A 19,881-nucleotide genomic window follows, 5' to 3' on the forward strand; every position below is an offset into this window, starting at 1 on the left:
ATGCAGTGACTGAGTGAAATGGGATGCAGTGACTGGTGGAAATGAGATGCAGCGACTTAGGGAAATGAAACCCAGTGTCTGTGGGAAATGGGATGCTGGGACTGAGGGTAATGGGATGCAGTGACTGAGGGTAATGGGTTGCAGTGACTGATGGAAATGGAAGCAGTGACTGAGAGAAATGGGATGCAGTGACGGAGGTACTGGGAAAGAGTGACTGAGTTAATAGGGATGCAGTGCCTGAGCGGGCTTGGGGTGCAGTGACTTAGGGAAATGGGATACAGTGCCTGAGTGAAATGTGACGCGCTGACTGAGTGAAATGGAATGCAGTGACTGCGTGAAATGGGATGCAGTGACTGAGTGAAATGAGATGCAGTGACTGAGTGAAATGCGCGCAGTGACTGATAGAAATCGGATGCAGTGACTGATGGAACTGGGATGCGGTGACTGACGGAACTGGGATGCGGTGACTTTGTGAACTGGGATGTGCTGACTGACGGAAATGGATGCAGTGACTGAGTGAAATGGGACGCAGTGACTGAGTGAAATGTAATTGCCGTGACTGTGGAAAGGAGATGCAGTGACTGAGGGAAATGGGATGCAGTGACTGGGAAATGGGATGCAGTGACAGTGGGAAATGGGATGCAGTGACAGTGGGAAATGGGATGCAGTGACAGTGGGAAATGGGATGCAGTGACAGTGGGAAATGGGATGCAGTGACTGACGGAAATGGGATGCAGTGACTGACGGAAATGGGATGCAGTGACTGACGGAAATGGGATGCAGTGTCTTAAGGAAAGGAAATGCAGTGTCTGTGGGATATAGGATGCTGCGACTGAGGGAAATGGGATGGAGTGACTGACGGAAATGGGATGCAGTGTTCTAGCGAAATGGGATGCAGTGACTGAGTGAAATGGGATGCGGTGACTATGTGAACTGGGATGCGGTGGCTGAGTGAAATGGGATGCAGTGGCTGAGTGAAATGGGATGCAGTGACTGGTGGAAATGAGATGCAGCGACTTAGGGAAAGGAAATGCAGTGTCTGTGGGAAATGGGATGCAGTGACAGTGGGAAATGGGACGCAGTGACAGTGGGAAATGGGACGCAGTGACAGTGGGAAATGGGACGCAGTGACAGTGGGAAATGGGACGCAGTGACAGTGGGAAATGGGACGCAGTGACAGTGGGAAATGGGACGCAGTGACAGTGGGAAATGGGACGCAGTGACAGTGGGAAATGGGACGCAGTGACTGAGTGAAATTGAATTGCCGTGACTGTGGAAAGGAGATGCAGTGACTGAGGGAAATGGGATGCAGTGACTGAGTGGAATGGGATGCAGTGACTGAGTGGAATGGGATGCAGTGACAGTGGGAAATGGGATGCAGTGACTGACGGAAATGGGATGCAGTGACTGAGGGAAATGGGATGCAGTGACTCTGTGAAATGGGATGCAGTGACTGAGGGTAATGGGATGCAGTGACTGAGGGTAATGGGATGCAGTGGCTGTGTGAAATGGGATGCAGTGGGGAGTGAAATGGGATGCAGTGGGGAGTGAAATGGGATGCAGTGGGGAGTGAAATGGGATGCAGTGGGGAGTGAAATGGGATGCAGTGGGGAGTGAAATGGGATGCAGTGACTGGTGGAAATGAGATGCAGTGACTAAGGGAAAGGAAATGCAGTGTCTGTGGAAAATGGGATGCTGCGACTGAGGGTAATGGGATGCAGTGACTGAGGGTAATGGGATGCAGTGACTGAGGGTAATGGGATGCAGTGACTGAGGGTAATGGATGCAGTGACTGAGTGAAATGGGATGCAGTGACTGAGTGAAATGGGATGCAGTGACTGAGGACAATGGGATGCAGTGACTGAGGACAATGGGATGCAGTGACTGAGGACAATGGGATGCAGTGACTGAGGGAAATGGGATGCAGTGACTGAGGGAAATGGGATGCAGTGACTGAGGGAAATGGGATGCAGTGACATTGGGAAATGGGATGCAGCGACTGATGGAAATGGGATGCAGCGACTGATGGAAATGGGATGCAGCGACTGAGTGAAATGGGATGCAGCGACTGAGTGAAATGGGATGCAGCGACTGAGTGAAATGGGATGCAGTGACTGAGTGAAATGGGATGCAGTGACTGAGTGAAATGGGATGCAGTGACTGGTGGAAATGAGATGCAGCGACTTAGGGAAATGAAACCCAGTGTCTGTGGGAAATGGGATGCTGGGACTGAGGGTAATGGGATGCAGTGACTGAGGGTAATGGGTTGCAGTGACTGATGGAAATGGAAGCAGTGACTGAGAGAAATGGGATGCAGTGACGGAGGTACTGGGAAAGAGTGACTGAGTTAATAGGGATGCAGTGCCTGAGCGGGCTTGGGGTGCAGTGACTTAGGGAAATGGGATACAGTGCCTGAGTGAAATGTGACGCGCTGACTGAGTGAAATGGAATGCAGTGACTGCGTGAAATGGGATGCAGTGACTGCGTGAAATGGGATGCAGTGACTGAGTGAAATGAGATGCAGTGACTGAGTGAAATGCGCGCAGTGACTGATAGAAATCGGATGCAGTGACTGATGGAACTGGGATGCGGTGACTGACGGAACTGGGATGCGGTGACTTTGTGAACTGGGATGTGCTGACTGACGGAAATGGATGCAGTGACTGAGTGAAATGGGACGCAGTGACTGAGTGAAATGTAATTGCCGTGACTGTGGAAAGGAGATGCAGTGACTGAGGGAAATGGGATGCAGTGACAGTGGGAAATGGGATGCAGTGACAGTGGGAAATGGGATGCAGTGACAGTGGGAAATGGGATGCAGTGACTGACGGAAATGGGATGCAGTGACTGACGGAAATGGGATGCAGTGTCTTAAGGAAAGGAAATGCAGTGTCTGTGGGATATAGGATGCTGCGACTGAGGGAAATGGGATGGAGTGACTGACGGAAATGGGATGCAGTGTTCTAGCGAAATGGGATGCAGTGACTGAGTGAAATGGGATGCGGTGACTATGTGAACTGGGATGCGGTGGCTGAGTGAAATGGGATGCAGTGGCTGAGTGAAATGGGATGCAGTGACTGGTGGAAATGAGATGCAGCGACTTAGGGAAAGGAAATGCAGTGTCTGTGGGAAATGGGACGCAGTGACAGTGGGAAATGGGACGCAGTGACAGTGGGAAATGGGACGCAGTGACAGTGGGAAATGGGACGCAGTGACAGTGGGAAATGGGACGCAGTGACAGTGGGAAATGGGACGCAGTGACAGTGGGAAATGGGACGCAGTGACAGTGGGAAATGGGACGCAGTGACTGAGTGAAATTGAATTGCCGTGACTGTGGAAAGGAGATGCAGTGACTGAGGGAAATGGGATGCAGTGACTGAGTGGAATGGGATGCAGTGACTGAGTGGAATGGGATGCAGTGACTGAGTGGAATGGGATGCAGTGACTGAGTGGAATGGGATGCAGTGACTGATTGGAATGGGATGCAGTGACTGAGTGGAATGGGATGCAGTGACGGAGCTACTGGGAAGGAGTGACTGAGTTAATAGGGATGCAGTGCCCGAGCCGGCTTGGGATGCACTGACTGCGTGAAATGGGATGCAGTGAATGAGTGAAATGAGATGCAGTGACTGAGTGAAATGCGCGTAGTGACTGATAGAAATCGGATACAGTGATTGATGGAACTGGGATGCAGTGACTGACGGAAATGGGATGCGGTGACTGTGTGAACTGGGATCCGGTGACTGTGTGAAGTGGGATGCGGTGGCTATGTGAACTGGGATGCAGTGGCTGAGTGAAATGGGATGCAGTGACTGAGTGAAATGGGATGCAGTGACTGAGTGAAATGGGATGCAGTGACTGAGTGAAATGGGATGCAGTGACTGAGGGAAGTGGGATGCAGTGACTGAGGGAAGTGGGATGCAGTGACTGAGGGAAGTGGGATGCAGTGACTGAGGGAAGTGGGATGCAGTGACTGAGGGAAATGGGATGCAGTGACTGACGGAAATGGGATGCAGTGACTGACGGAAATGGGATGCAGTGACTGACGTTAATGGGATCCTGCGACTGAAGTTAATGGGATGCAGTGACTGAGGGTAATGGGATGCAGTGACTGAGGGTAATGGGATGCAGTGACTGAGGACAATGGGATGCAGTGACTGAGGACAATGGGATGCAGTGACTGAGGACAATGGGATGCAGTGACTGAGGACAATGGGATGCAGTGACTGAGGACAATGGGATGCAGTGACTGAGGACAATGGGATGCAGTGACTGAGCGAAATGGGATGCAGTGACTGAGGGCAATGGGATGCAGTGACTGACGGAAATGGCATGCAGTGTCTGTTTGAAATGGGATCCTGCGACTGAAGTTAATGGGATGTAGTGACTGAGTGAAATGGGATGCAGTGACTGAGTGAAATGGGATGCAGTGACTGAGGGCAATGGGATGCAGTGACCGAGGGCAATGGGATGCAGTGACTGAGGGCAATGGGATGCAGTGACTGAGGGCAATGGGATGCAGTGACTGAGGGAAATGGGATGCAGTGACTGAGGGAAATGGGATGCAGTGACTGAGGGAAATGGGATGCAGTGACTGAGGGAAATGGGATGCAGTGACTGAGGGAAATGGGATGCAGTGACTGAGGGAAATGGGATGCAGTGACTGAGGGAAATGGGATGCAGTGACTGAGGGAAATGGGATGCAGTGACTGAGGGAAATGGGATGCAGTGACTGAGGGAAATGGGATGCAGTGACTGAGTGAAATGGGATGCAGTGACTGAGTGAAATGGGATGCAGTGACTGAGGACAAACGGATGCAGTGACTGAGGGCAATGGGATGCAGTGACTGAGGGAAATGGGATGCAGTGACGAAGGGAAAGGAAATGCAGTGTCTGTGGGAAATGGGATGCTGCGACTGAGGGTAATGGGATGCAGTGACTGAGGGTAATGGGATGGAGTGACTGATGGAAATGGATGCAGTGACTGCGTGAAATGGGACGCAGTGTCTCAGTGAAATGTGATTCAGTCACTGAGTGAAATGTGATTCCGTCACTGAGTGAAATATGATGCACTCACTGAGTGTCCTGTGATTCAGTCACTGAGTGAACTGTGATTCAGTCGCTGAGTGAACTGTGATGCAGTGGCTGAGTGAAATGGGATGCAGTGGCTGAGTGAAATGGGATGCAGTGGCTGAGTGAAATGAGATGCAGTGACTGAGTGAAATGAGATGCAGTGACTGAGGGACATGGGACGCAGTGACTGAGGGACATGGGACGCAGTGACTGAGGGACATGGGACGCAGTGACTGAGGGACATGGGACGCAGTGACTGAGGGACATGGGACGCAGTGACTGAGGGACATGGGACGCAGTGACTGAGGGACATGGGACGCAGTGACTGAGGGACATGGGACGCAGTGACTGAGGGACATGGGACGCAGTGACTGAGGGACATGGGATGCAGTGATTGAGTGAAATGGGATGCAGTGACTGAGGGACATGGGATGCAGTGACTGAGGGACATGGGATGCAGTGACTGAGGGAAATGGGATGCAGTGACTATGGGAAATGGGATGCCTTGACTGACGGAAATGGGATGCAGTGATTGACGGAAATTGAATGCAGCCTCAGTGAGAAACAGGATGCAGTGACTGAGTGAAATGGGATGCAGTGACTGAGGGAAGTGGGATGCAGTGACTGAGTGAAATGGGATGTATTGACTGATGGAATTGGGGTGCAGTGACCACATCAGTACTGGGTGATGATCCTGGCCAGGTGTTAGATTTCAAAGTCGTTGATCACCTTGGTGATAGCGATCACAATTCTGTTATGTTTACGTCAGTGATGGAAAGGGATAGGTGTACACCACAGGGCAAGAGTTATAGCTGGCGGAAAGGCAATTACGAAGAGATTATGCAAGATTTAGGGAGCATAGGATGGGGAAGGAAACTGCAGTCGATGGGCACAATAGAAATGTGGAGCTTATTCAGGGAAAAGCTCCTGTGTGTCCTAGATAAGTATGTACCTGTCAGGCAAGGAGTAAGCTGTAGGGTGCGGGAGCCGTGGTTTACGAAGGAAGTGGAATCTCTGGTCAAGAGGAGGCAGAAGGCTTCTGTTACTTTCAGATGTGAAAGCTCAGTTAGGGTGATTGAGGGTTACAAGGTAGCCAGGAAAGACCGAAAGAGAGAGCTCAGAAGATCCAGGAGGAGACATGAGAAGTTGTTGGTGGATAGGATCAGGGTAAACCCTCAGGCTTTCTCTCGGTATTTAAGGAATAAAAGAATGACAAAAGTAAGATGAGGCCCAATCAAGGATAGTAGTGGTAAGTGGTGTGTGGAGTCAGATGAGATAGGGGAAGCGCTAAATGAATATTTTTCAACAGTATTCACTCTTGAAAACCACAATGTTGTCGAGGAGAATACAGAGATACAGGCTACTGGACTAAGTGGGATTGAGGTTCACAAGGAAGAGGTTTTTGAAATCCTACAGAGGGTGAAGATAGCTATGTCCCCTGGGCCGGATGGGATTTATCCTCGGATCCTCTGAGAATCCAGGGAGGAGATTGCCGAGCCTTTGGCATTGATCTTTAACTCATCATTGTCTACAGGAATAGTGCCAGATGACTGGAGGATAGCAATTGTGGTTCCCCTGTTCAAGAAGGGGAGTAGAGACAACCCTGGTAATTATCGGCCAGTGAGCCTTACCTCAGTTGTTGGTAAAGTGTTGGAAAAGGTTATATGGGATAGGATTTACAATCATCTAGAAAAGAATAAATTGATTCGGGATAGTCAGCACGGTTTTGTGAAGGGAAGGTCGTGCTTCACAAACCTTATTGAGTTCTTTGAGAAGGTGACCAAACAGGTGGATGAGAGTAAACCGGTTGATGTGGAGTATATGGATTTCAGCAAGGCGTTCGATAAGGTTCCCCATAACAGACTATTGTACAAAATGCAGAGGAATGGAATTGTGGGAGATATAGCAGTTTGGATCGGAAATTAGCTTGCTGAAAGAAGACAGAGGGTGGTAGTTGATGGGAAACGTTCATCCTGGAGACCAGTTACTGGTGGTGTACCGCAAGGGTGGGTATTGGGTCCGCTGCTGTTTGTCATTTTTATAAATGACCTGGATGAGGGCGTAGAAGGATGGGTTAGTAAATTTGCAGGTGACACGAAGATCGGTGGAGTTGTGGATAGTGACAAAGGATTGGTTGCAGAGGGACATAGATCAGCTGCAGAGCTGGTCTGAGAGGTGGCAAATGGAGTTTAATGCAGACAAGTGTGAGGTGATGCACTTTGGTAGGAGTAACCAGAAGGCAAAGTACAGGGCTAATGGTAAGATGCTTAGTAGTATAGATGAGCAGAGAGATCTTGGTGTCCATGAACACAGATCCTTGAAAGTTGCCACCCAGGGTGACAGGGCTGTTAAGAAGGCATACAGTGTTTTAGCTTTGAGTAATAGAGGGATCGAGTTCCGGAACTAAGAGGTTATGGTGAAGCTGTACAAAACTCTGGTGCGGCCGCACTTGGAGTATTGTGTACAGTTCTGGTCACCGCATTATAAGAAGGATGTGGAAGCTTTGAAAATGGTGCAGAGGAGATTTACTGGGATGTTGCCTGGTATAGAGGGAAGGCCTTAGAATGAATGGCTGAGGGACTTGAGGCTGTTTTCATTAGAGAGAAGAAGGTTGAGAGGTGACTTAATTGAGACATATAAAATAATCAGAGGGTTAGATAGGGTGGATAGGGAGAGCCTTTTTCCTCGGATGGTGACGGCGAACACGAGGGGGCATAGCTTTAAATTGAGGGGTGAAAGATATAGGACAGATGTCAGAGGTAGTTTCTTTACTCAGAGAGTAGTAAGGGAATGGAACGCTTTGCCTGCAACAGTCGTAGATTTGCCAACTTTAGGTACATTTAAGTCGCCATTGGATAAGCATATGGGCGTACATGGAATAGTGCAGGTTAGATGGGCTTGAGATCGGCATGACAGGTCGGCACAAGATCGAGGGCTGAAGGGCCTGTACTGTGCTGTAATGTTCTATGTTCCTTGGCTAGCTCTCCCTGTGCTCCGTGTGATTTAACTTCCCTCTTGGACTACCGTGAGGAACCTTCTTGAACGCCTTACTGAAGCCCGTATGCGTCCATCTTTCTGCCTTAATCAATGCTCTTGATTACTACTTTAAAAAACTCAATCAAATTACATGAGTTATGATTTCCTGTGCACATGTGTCCTCGGATCCCATGGACTGTTTCCTGTTCTAACAGTCTTCAAATGGGGGATCTTGTCAAAAGCTTTGCTGATGCCCAAGTAGACTGTATCAAATGCATTCCCCTCATGCACACAACTAGTTAGCTCTTCAGTCATAGATTCATAGAGTCATACAGCACAGAATCAGGACCTTCAGTCCCAATCATCTGTACTGATTAGGTGTCCCAAACTTAACCGGTCCCATTTGCCTGTGTTTGGTATCCGTCTAAACCTTTCCTAATTGTGTACCTGTCCAAATGTCTTTTAAATACAGCAATTTTATCTGCCTCGACCACATCTGTTGGCAGCTCCTTCCATTCACGAACCCCACCACCCCCCCCCCCCCCCACCTTGTGGAAAGTTGGTTGAAAGTCACAGCTGTGAATGTTAGAGATTCATCAACAAACCTCTTGCTGTCAACTGAAAGAAACCAGAGCTGATAAATCTCATTAGTAAACAAAATCATGGTTCTCCAGATTTAGTAACCATTATTTAGTAATTCCTCTTTTAATAGCTCTCACACAGTTGGCTGTCACTGAGGGGACTTCTCCTTGTACATTTCCTGCCATTAACCCAGTGCACTCTACAGGGACAGAAGACAGTAAAACTAAATAAAGAAACTCTAATTCAAAGAAAGAAGAATTATGGAAATGTCCTGCCCTCACCCCTTCTTTCCTCACAACCGCTCCCCACCCCTTTCACAAAGAACGATCAAACGAATGCTGTTGTAACATCTTACTTTGTTCCAATCCCAGTTTATTTGTTGCTGAAACAGACTTTCTTGCTATTGGTCCCTTTGCACTTAATTATTCCAATGCACCCTGCGCACCTCCCGCTTTCTATTCTCGATAAAATCAGGGTCTTCTGCTGTTTGTGTTAACCGTTCATAGCACATCCTGTGCCCCTTGACCTGCATCAAATCCAAGTTCAGCAAATCCTCAATTTTAATATTAATTAATAAACTCTAGTTTCGGTTTCAAATCCCTCCACGGTCTTGAATCCCTCCCCTAATCTCTGTAATCCCCTCCAGTCTCCTAGTTTTCAGAGCTATCTACAGTCTTACACTGACTCATTCCTGAACATTTCCAGTTGTAGTTAGCTCACAGGTGGCATTGCTGTGAGCTGCCAAGGTACTAACACTGGAATTTCTTTCCTCAACCACTCTGTCCCTCAACCAGTTATTCCTCATTTCGGACACTGAGCATGAGTGACCTGCAGTGAGGTCTCAAGGAATTGGAGCCAGTTCACCAGAGGATGAAGTCACACTCCATTTCAGCTACAGGGGATTCAGATGAGAACTGCAATGGGGATGGGGTGGCCGACAGAAGAAGGATTGGTGCATTGGCAGGTTAGAAAGCCTGCCATTAATGTCACGGAGCATGAAAGACTCTGGCTTCAATCTGGCGCAGTGTTTGGAACCCATCCACTCCAGCACTGAGTTGTGGCCAACCTGATAAAAACAGTTACAGATTGAGTCATGACTGGTATCTCTGCTCCAGAAAAAGCAGAAGCCAATGAAATGGCTGCAAGGTCAGACTCATGTCATCATGCCCAGCAATTCCAGTGCTCAAAGTGCAGTGCATTTCCAGCACTGCTGCCCAGGGCTGGGTGGTGGGGGTGACAGTCACAGCAAGAAGTGGCAGTGATGCAATGGGTCATGAACCACCTGTCTGCAAGTGCCCTTCCCTTATTGCCAATCCTTTGCCTTGTTAGTGCCCTTGCTAACATTGCTGGTCAGCCAGCCAGCCCTGATTTCTGCCACACCTTGCTGTTGTGGTACAGTCCTGGGTGGGCCCTTCTGGAGCGAGAGTTACTCAGGATAAACACAATAAAAATCATCAGCTTTCACCTGCAGTGCCACAGTCACAGGGATCGCACTCTGTGGGAGCATTAAGCAAGAAAAAGGCACCTGTAATACTGGTATGAAGGAAATAAATGAGGGCAGTTGATATTTGCATGCATTATGGCATAGATTGTTCAACATTATTGTTTTGAAATATCGATATTGTGATGGCATTTACTGTTGTTTGTAGACAAGTGGTGCAGTGGTAGTCAACAGCCAAGGAGAGGGAAGGTTCAGCCTTGTTAGTGGAATTTGAGCTTACATTTACCTGTATTACAGTTGGTCGAGTGGATCACAGAAAGTCTGGCAACAAAAAAGCTGCAATGGTTACCTCGTCACTGCTTCCAACTCCTCCTCTTTCTCAGCTGGTGCCCGATCACTGGCAGCGACAGCGTACCCTCATGATGCCAAGGTTGGAGACTATCAAGAATCATGACGACACCGGCCCTTCTCTGTACTGCAGGACTGCCCCAGAGTGCTCCAGGCAGCAGAAACAACATTGAACTACTCCAGTGGTCTGCACCATTACATTTCCTGTGGTACTTTATGCAGCCCCTCTGAGTGTGTAATACACACTCCCATATGGACCACGTCATCAAACAAAGGCTCTTGTCACCTCCTCATTACTTCAAGTTGTTCAAATGAGGATGGCAGGGCAGAATATTGAAGAATTATTACAAAGTCTTCTGTTCAGTATCCTGCTGCTTTCTGACAAGGAAAACTGAAATGTACTTGATTTTCATGTAATTTTGATTCCCATTACAGGTCCTTATGGGAACAGGAAAAATGACAAGCTGGAAAATTTTGCAAGTAATCTTTGGGCCAGCCTGGAATCTTCCCATCCTCTGGCCATGACCTTGTGACCCTGCTTGGAGGTTGTAGTTACAGTTTCAGAAGTGATCAATTCCAGTGAGGATGTCTGTACCAAGGTGAAAGCTCACGCTTCACGACGGGAAAAATGGCTCCATTCAGACTCTGGAGATTCAGGTATCCCACTGAGAATCGTTGTCTCCTTCATCATTCACCTTATTCCAGTCACCTGTCCTGCTCTGTGTGATTTCTGTCCATTCTCTCAGTCATGCTTGTCTGAGGGGATAGCCACTACTGTAGCCCTGTTGTTGACTTGTGCAGTATCCTCACAGTCAGGGAATGCTTCCCCATTCCTGAGAGATTTCAGCTGGCTTAAACAGCTCTGAAAACCACTGAACACTTTTACAAGAGTCAGCGGAAATCCACTTGCATCTAACCTGTAAGTAGTTGGTGATATCTCTATCCTCACTGCACTGGATGAAGAGAGGATTGTAACTGGAATACTGAGGTCAAAACATATACCATTAGCATCCAAGCAGCATTACGCATACTTCCATCAGAATGTGAATCAGATGACAGGGATTATACCTAGCACTTGGAGAACTGACAGAAACCCCAGGTTACCTTGTCAGGAAAGTTCCAGTGAATGAAGTGCCAACCGAGCACTTACCATTCGGGGGCAGTCTGTGGCTAAAACCCCACTCACTGAGAGATGCTGGCCAAACAGAGACTAGTGTCTCGCCATTGCAGGTGGTGCCTCAAGGAAGGGTGGCTGATGCTGGTACTGCAATTAATCCAATGCTATTCGTGAGTCATGAACAAATTGGAGTCGTGGGAGAGGTTTTCTGGCCAGGGAATCAGGAGGTTGTAAGAAAAGGTAGTCAGGTGCTATCTGTTTGCCATCGCTACTAATACGGCATGGCGGATCAATGGTTAGCACTGCTGCCTCACAGCTCCAGGGACCCAGGTTCAATTCCAACCTCAGGTGACTGTCTGTGTGGAGTTTGCACATTCTGTATATGTCTGCATGGGTTTCCTCTGGGTGCTCCAGTTTCCTCCCACAGTCCAAAGATGTGCAGGTTAGATGGCTTGGCCATGCTAAGTTGCCCAGAGTGTCCAGGTATGTGTGGGTTAGGTGGGTTATAGTGGAATGGGTGTGGGTGGAATGCTACATCCAGCTCTACACCTTGTTATCTCTATTGTAGAGCATCTATGTGCCCCACTGTTATTTTACTATCATGCCAGATGTGTAGTATGTGATTTCTCTGCAAGTTGGTATGAAAAATTAAAATGATGAGACATTTTTATTCTCTTAATGATAAAACTCAAAATTCCAACTGCACCTATGTCAACTCCTGTGCTGTGACATGTTTTTACAGATTGAAATGTGCATTTTATTTCAGTTGGGATGATTCTTGGATTTCTGCCAGACTTCAGCAGTTTGAGGTTTGCTGTGACAATTCCATGCCTTTTGACCTTCAACACAATCACAATGAAAATGACGTGGAAATTACAATATGGATACTGTGTGTGTGTGTGTGTGTGTGTGTGTGTGTGTGTGTGTGTGTGTGTGTATACCTTGTGATATTTGATATAATCATTTGATATAATCAGTGGCGTTACTTTGGAGAGGTTTTGGTCTCCCCTTTGAATATTGAAGTAGAATGTAAAGCTCTTCCAGAAGTTCGCTCATGACATAGATCATCAGTCTGATGAAAACCTCCCTCTTCCCCTTGCTACTATCTACTTGTTATTGCAGTATCAGTTCCTGAGACATGCCTTAGAATCCATTAAAGACGTGAATAAAGGCAAACAGTTGCCACTCACTCTAACCAACGTTTTTGTATAAAGACTTTACCCTCTACATGGACATGAGTCTTAATCCCATGTGCCCACTCTGTTCCAGTGAATGCTTTATTCATCCTTACTTTGACCACTTGCTTAACCTATTCCTAAATATTGACTTGGCTGCCTGTTCAGTCATTAATTCTGGTTGCACATTTTGAACTCTATGTGTTTGATGCAGCAGTTGGAAACAAGGGCTTGTGCTGCTTTAGTTATACCATCAATAGAGACTTTAAATAGTCATTAAAGAAAGGAAGAACTGGCACTGAACAAATTACCTGGGTTTTTTTTGTATTCATTCGTAGAATGGAGCTGCTGCTGGCTGGCCAGTATTTATTGCCCACTCATAGCTGCCCTTGACAAGGTGTTGGTGAGCTGCCTTCTTGAACCATGGCTTGGAGGGCAACTTGCAGGTGGTGGTATTCCCATAAATTTTCTGCCCTTATCCTTCTAGATGGTAGTATTTATGAAAGTGTTGGTTTCTAAAGAGCCTTGGTGAATTTATGCAGGGGATTTTGTAGATGATGTGCACAGCTGCTACTTCCCATTACTGGTGGAGGGAATGAATTTTTCTCGCTATTGCTTTGTTAACTGTAGCAGCTTGCTGTGCCTAAATTGACTGCTGCATTTCCTGACATTGCAATAGTGACTACACTTCCAAAATATGAATACTGCTGAGAAAAGGCATATATTGCTACAGTTTTTCAACTTGCACTTAACAGGACAATTCACATCAAATACAATGTAAAAGGATCAACTATTATAGTAAATAAGAAGTGAGTCCTGGTGTTTTCCCTGTGGAAACACCTCAGAGTCCACTGTAATTGCTTTATTCATCTTTACTTCAACCATTTGCTGTACCTGTTGCTAAATATTGATGTGGTTCCACTTCCAAATGAATCAGCACTCTCTTTGTGTACAGCTTTTCCCTTCACTTCTTGCAAATTGCCCCAATAAGTGCAAGATGAAAAGGATAAACAAAATGTATATTTTTCAACTTCTGTATACCAACTGATTACTGCCAAAATACTTCAGTGGCTGTAAAGTGCTTTGGAATGTCCTGAGGTCATGAAAGGGAAGAAAGAGAAGGCTTTCTTTCTTAACATTGTGCATTTCACAGCTTTAGGATATCCCAAACAACTTCTGGCCAAGAGAATAGTTGAGAATTGGAGTCACTGTCGTAATGTGGAAACATGGCAGTCCATTTGTGCACAGTGAGATCTCACAAACGGCAACATCACAGTGACCAGAAAACCCCTTCAGCAATATCAGTTCAGAGCTTAGTATTGACCAAAACACCAGGATAACTCTGCTTGACAACAGAGGCATTATATTACCTGAGAGGGAATACGAGTATTTAACAACTAGACACCTGAAGCCACAATTTCCAAGGGTAGAGTGTTGGTTCGAATGGTATCATCCAAAGGTCAGCACCTCCAACAATGGAGCACTGGGTATGTTAGCCTAGATTTTCTTCTCAGGTCTATAGATCCTGACTTGAACAATGACATTCTGTCTTAACGGTTGGAGTGAAACCCACTGAGCTGCAGCTAATATCCAATGATTGATCTGTATAGTGAGTGCAAGGAAAATGGTGTAAACACCACACTGTGCAGCCTGCTCTCATTCACTCACTCGGAGCAAATTTTCAGAAACTTGCCAGTAGATTGTGAGTGCACCTTCTTATTAAGCTGCTGCTTGTAGCCGCTCCTGCCAGGAGACCTGCTGTCATGGTGTGCCAATTCTGTCTGTCTTATGCCACCCTCATACATCGGTTGTGGTTTGTTGGCAGCCATTCTGTGACACCACTCTGTGACCTGTTCCTGGGAAGATAGGGTTCTCCTGTGAGGAATGATCGGATCTGTACCGGTTGGAACTTAGAAGAATGAGTATTGACCCAATGGCAAAATATAAAATCCTGAGGGGACTTGATACTTTGTGTACAGGGAAAATGTTTCCTCTTGTGAGGGAATATCAAAAAAGGGGGTACAATTTAAGAACAGGAGGTCTTCTTTCTATGATGGAGACGAGGAGGATTTCCATCAGAGGGGTATGGGTCCGTGGAATTCTCTTCCCCAAAAAGTATTGGCGGCTGTACCATTGACTTTATTCTAGGTTGAGTTAGATGGTTTTTTGATAGATGTGGGAGACGAGGGCTTGGGGAAAAGGGACAGAGGGGCTTGAGTCCACAAGCAGATCAGCCACTGAATGGTGGAGCAGAGTTAAAGGGCTGAATGGCTTTCTGTTGCTCTCAAATGACATGTTCCTATATTTCGTTCTAACATCCATCATCCAACTGCACATAGGTTGACCCCTCTTCCTGCTGCTGTCCAGAATCTCTTAGCTTGTAAGCTCAGATCAAACAGCCAAAATTGTGACTCTTTTTTTCTGGGTGTCACTTATTAAACTTGGAGAGAGGAAAAAGGAGTATATGAGTACCTTTTGTTCTTCTCATTTTAGATTCAATCTTTTTATAATATTTCTGAGAACTGCTTGAGAAACAGAGTCATAGAATCATACAGCATGGAAACAGATTCTTCAGTCAAACCAGCCCGTGCCAAACATATTTTCAAGCTAAACTAGTCCCACCTGCCTGCTCCTGGTCCATAACTCTCCAAATCTTTCCTGTTCATGTACGATTCTAAGTGTCTTTTAAGTGTTATAGCATCTAACTCAGGAAATGAATAGTTTTTTTGTGGGTGCATGTGGAATGTACTGTATCATGGTGAGGGAAAGTAAAAGGTGTATTCAGATTGAGGAAATGAATGCTGGCCTGAACAGAATTGGTTGCTTTGTATGGCCTTATTGATTTTGCTTGCCTCTCGTACCTTGTCGTAAAACTGCTTATAACTTCAAGGAAGGAGAATAGCAATTGCTGTGGGTTTTGCAGAACACATTGTAAGTACATACAGATTTATTTTTTTAAAAAGCTATTAAACCAAAGAAATGGAATTGCACAATAAATCAGAAAGTAACGTGGCAGCCTAGCTGCTTGTTGAAGCACTTAGACTTTGTATAGATGGCTTTGTGCTTTGCCATCCACTTCCCACAATGGTTAAAATCATTAAATTGTACAGCACAGAATGAGTCCATTCAATCCATTATGCTTGGGTTGACTGGCGGAAAGAGATTTCTGATCTGCCCCACTTGCCAGTCTTTTCTCTGCACCACTGCAAATATTTCCCATTTTAAACTACTTCATTCCTCCTGCCTCAGAGCATCTTGCTTTCATTGTGCTGCTTGGGTTGGCCTAGAAACACAATTGGCAAAGTGGGTGGCAAGAGAGGTGATTCATTCTGAATGCCTCTTTTTAAAATATTATTTATTTATTGAATGTGGGCATCATTAATTGCTCATGAGCAGATGCTCCTGAGCTGCCTTCCAAAACCACAGTATTCCCAAAGCGATGAGAAGGAGGGAGCTGCAGAATTCTCAATCAGTAAAGATGATGGAATGGCAACATTTTCATGTCAGGATTGTGTGTACATCCGAAGATTGGAGGGAAACTGAGAAGTGATGCCCCCATGTGCCTGCTGTCCTTGCCCTGCTGGTTGGTAGATGTTGTGGGTTCTGGAGAAACCTTTGAAGAAATGTTGTTGCGTTACTGCACTGTATCTTGTAGATTCCAGTTGGAGCATCCACTTTAAGGCATCTACTTGCATCCTCATTCGAGATTCTCTATTCTGAGTGTCGGGAGCCACTTACTATGCTCGTATTGCATGGTGCTGACTTTTACAAGCTGCCAATCAAGATGAAGTCACGGAGAAAAGAAATAGCTGTGATGTGAAGGTACATGACAGATTCCATTGTTACTGTATTGGCTTAGTAGAAATATCACCATTGAGTCAAAAGGTTGTGGATTCAGTCACTTTCTAGAGATATGAGCACGTTTCACTGCAGTATTGAAGGAGTGCTGCAATGTCAGAGGTACTTTTTATTGGGTGAGAAATTAAGTTAAGGTTTGGCCTTCACCAAATATTGTCCTTATTTGGCTGAAAAAAATGCTTTGGAGATGTCCTGAAGCTCAGAGAGATTATATAAAGGCAAGTTATTTGTGGATTTCTGTCGGAGAGTTGGCTCCAGTTATATTTTCTCAACAGCTCATTCTTCTGTGTGATTTGAAGCTAATATTCGTAACTTTCAAATTTTACAATCTATTCCTGAAATGTTTGATGCACTATAAGGCACTATGTATTGTTCATCTTTTTAAAAACGAAAGAAGAGGAATTCTGTTGCATGAGGATTCTCCAGTGGCTTCTATAATATTGGACATAGTATAATTTCATTTAGAAAAATGATGAGATTACAACCATATTTAATAACTAAACACCATGCTTCACTTTGCAGAAGTCATGATAATACAAATTACGTGCTTTTTAATAATGTGGGGTACATCGAGCAGTTAAGTGTAATTTGGATGAGTAGGTGCAGCTTTACAGAGTCCTCCTATGATCTAAAATACAGAGATGCTCATTGTATTTGGAGTGGCGATTGGATGGGAGGAGGAAGCTGGCCTTATTTTATCTGTATTTCTTGTTATTTCCAGAAGCCTGGAGCTTATCAAACCAGAGTAGTGCTTGATATTTCAATGTGTTGACCTATCTACCAGTGGAAAGAAAAGTTATGAAAGTACCAGATGCTGTAATAAAATGAATGAATTACATGTAATTTCTACCCCACACTCTCACAATCCTGATGGTTAATGTGGGTTATAGTTCAGTGAAGAATTTCTGGCAAAGAAAACAAAGTGCTTTATTCTATTGAACTATCAGACAAACATCAGATGAGTTTGTATCATTGAGTGACATGTTTTATTGGTGTTTGAAGAGTGAATGATCCTCCCTGACAGAAGCAAGAGACTCCTGCCCATTGATGCTTGATGACTGGCTGTAGCCAATTACTTGTGAGTGAATTTGAATGACTGTGACATCCAATGGCAGAGCTGGTGGATGTTTCTTTTTAATATCGCAATTGCATTTCATAACCATATTGGAACACATGTATGAAGGCACAAAACCAATCCTTTTCCCTGACTGAAGACACTGGCATTTACCAGAGCTGTGGTTCATGATGAACCAATCACTATCAAATGACAGAGAAATAATACCATTTCAAAGCGAAGTTCACCCAGCTTTCAGCTGCATTGAAGATCCTTTCTTGTGGAGTGAAATAGAAGTTCTATGTTAAGAAACGATGATTAGTCAAAACGTAGCCTTTTACAATTAAATTACAAACTAAAATGAGGCAGTACTGCAAAGTATGAGCAATGTATTTTTTCACGAGTAAATGCATCATTGCATTATCCCTTTGTATAAGTTATTCAAGATTAAGGTTAAGAGGCATGGTATTTGAATGTAGCAGAATGCACAATCATCCAACAAACATCGGAGGGCTCACATATCTTTCACACATCTTATATGAGGCCAACATTTGAGAAAGAACACCAGCTGCCAGGATTTGGTTCTCCAATTGAGCACCCACTATTTGCAGGAGTGTCATGAGACCAAGAATTGACTTGTTCTCAGTGGGAGCATCACAGGGCACAGAATAGTGACCATACATTCTATCAGGGCTGTAAATCTGAAACGTCAATTTTTCTGCTCCTCTTATGCTGCCCGACCTGTCATGTTCCTCCAGCTCCACACTGTGTTGACTCTGACTCCAACATCTGCAGCTCTTGATATCTCCGAGTGACTGTGCATAGCAACCTTTTGAAAAGAGATATCACTTATGAGCAGCGGTTGTGGGTAGCTCTGATTCCCATTCCTTCCTTTAATCTGGCATGCAGAGATTACTAGTAATGTCTTCTTCATCACTTAGATCAGATAACATATCACAGACTGGTCTGTGTCATTCAATTCCAAACCAGACAGTTTTTGTACTGCCTGAGCCTTTGGTGGATATAAAATAAAGATGGTACTGGGGAAGGATCACCATAGCCTTTTAGCTATTCTACCCTAGTGGCCAAAATGACATAGATTCCCGAAGGTTGTACGTTTGGCATGGTATGTATGCAGTAAATACTAATAGTACGGAAATTGCTCTCTGAGATGCCTCAGAGCGGAATATGTTGTAAGGAGGAAAGTTGAATTCTAATGCACTTTCCATAACATTCAACTTGAAATATTTCAGCATATACTTGGTTGGTTAGCTGAGTTGGCTGGATGGCTCGTTGGGGATGCAAAATGATACCAATAGTGTGAGTCCGATTCTTGTACCGGCTGAGTTTACCGTGAAGGACTGTATGCCAGGGAGAAGTTGTAATTTCAATAATATTTGAAAAAACAAAGCTGTCAATAGGAAATTCTGCATTTTCACCGAGTTATCTCTTCAAAAGTCAGGAGGATACAGCGCAGAAACAAAAAGAAGGGGAATGGGTCAAAGCATCGCAATGTGGACAAGTCTGAGGCCGATCTCCTTAATGATGAGACCAGGAGCTTTAAAAGATTGGTGTGTCAAGACAAACAGACCATTACAGGATAGATTTCAAGTAGAAAAGATTGCTTTTATCTCAAGGCAGTTCAAATTCATGAAGCTTGGCCAGACTGCATCTGGAATTCAATGTTCAGTTTTGGTCAGCATGCCTCAGAGAAGGCCTTTTGAGGAGGTAAATTGTAGATTCACCAGAATGATAGCAGGGCTTAAAGAGTCAAGTTATGGAGACAGGTTGTCTGGACATAGCTTATCTCTTCAGTTTAGATGGTCCACATTGATCTCAACAAAATATTTAACATGATGAATAGATTCATTAGGATAAATATAGAGGAACTGTTTCCTCTTGGGGTGAATCCAGAACAAAAGATTAATACTTAATATTGGAACCCAAGCTGAGCAGGAGCAGCTGTCTATACAGAAGACAGGGGAAATCTGAAATTCCCTCCAGAAGGCTGTGTTTGTGCATCATTTTAAATTTTCTGATAACATGGTGTGAAGCTGAATGAACACAGCAGATTCTCCAGCATCGGCAGTTCCTCCTATCTCTGTATAAATTTTCTGATAGTTTTCTTTTGTTCAGTGAGGTTTTGAAGGAATTTAGAGCAAAGCGTGGGAAGATGAAGTTGAGCTGGGATCATCAATAATCCAATTGAATGATGGAGCCGGCCTATTTGAATGTTTTAATGAACATTATTTGTGAA

The 19,881-nt window shown here is 45.2% G+C and overlaps 2 protein-coding genes across 2 annotated transcripts in view; both read left to right on the forward strand.

Annotated features, from left to right (window-relative positions):
- The window catches only part of LOC132207615 (complement C4-like), a 201,613-nt gene extending 190,641 nt beyond the window's left edge, over nt 1-10,972 (forward strand). The window contains exon 8 of the mRNA XM_059643559.1: nt 10,856-10,972. Within this exon, the coding sequence (XP_059499542.1) occupies nt 10,856-10,880 (25 nt within the window). The 3' untranslated portion in view covers nt 10,881-10,972. The remainder of the gene's footprint in view (nt 1-10,855) is intronic.
- The window catches only part of LOC132207614 (uncharacterized), a 318,527-nt gene continuing 309,547 nt past the window's right edge, over nt 10,902-19,881 (forward strand). Inside the window, exon 1 of the mRNA XM_059643558.1 lies at nt 10,902-11,077. The gene's annotated coding sequence lies outside the window, so the exon portion shown is untranslated. The remainder of the gene's footprint in view (nt 11,078-19,881) is intronic.

The sequence above is a fragment of the Stegostoma tigrinum genome, unplaced genomic scaffold (assembly GCF_030684315.1).
Source record: "Stegostoma tigrinum isolate sSteTig4 unplaced genomic scaffold, sSteTig4.hap1 scaffold_111, whole genome shotgun sequence".
NCBI classification, from domain to species: Eukaryota; Metazoa; Chordata; class Chondrichthyes; order Orectolobiformes; family Stegostomatidae; genus Stegostoma; species Stegostoma tigrinum.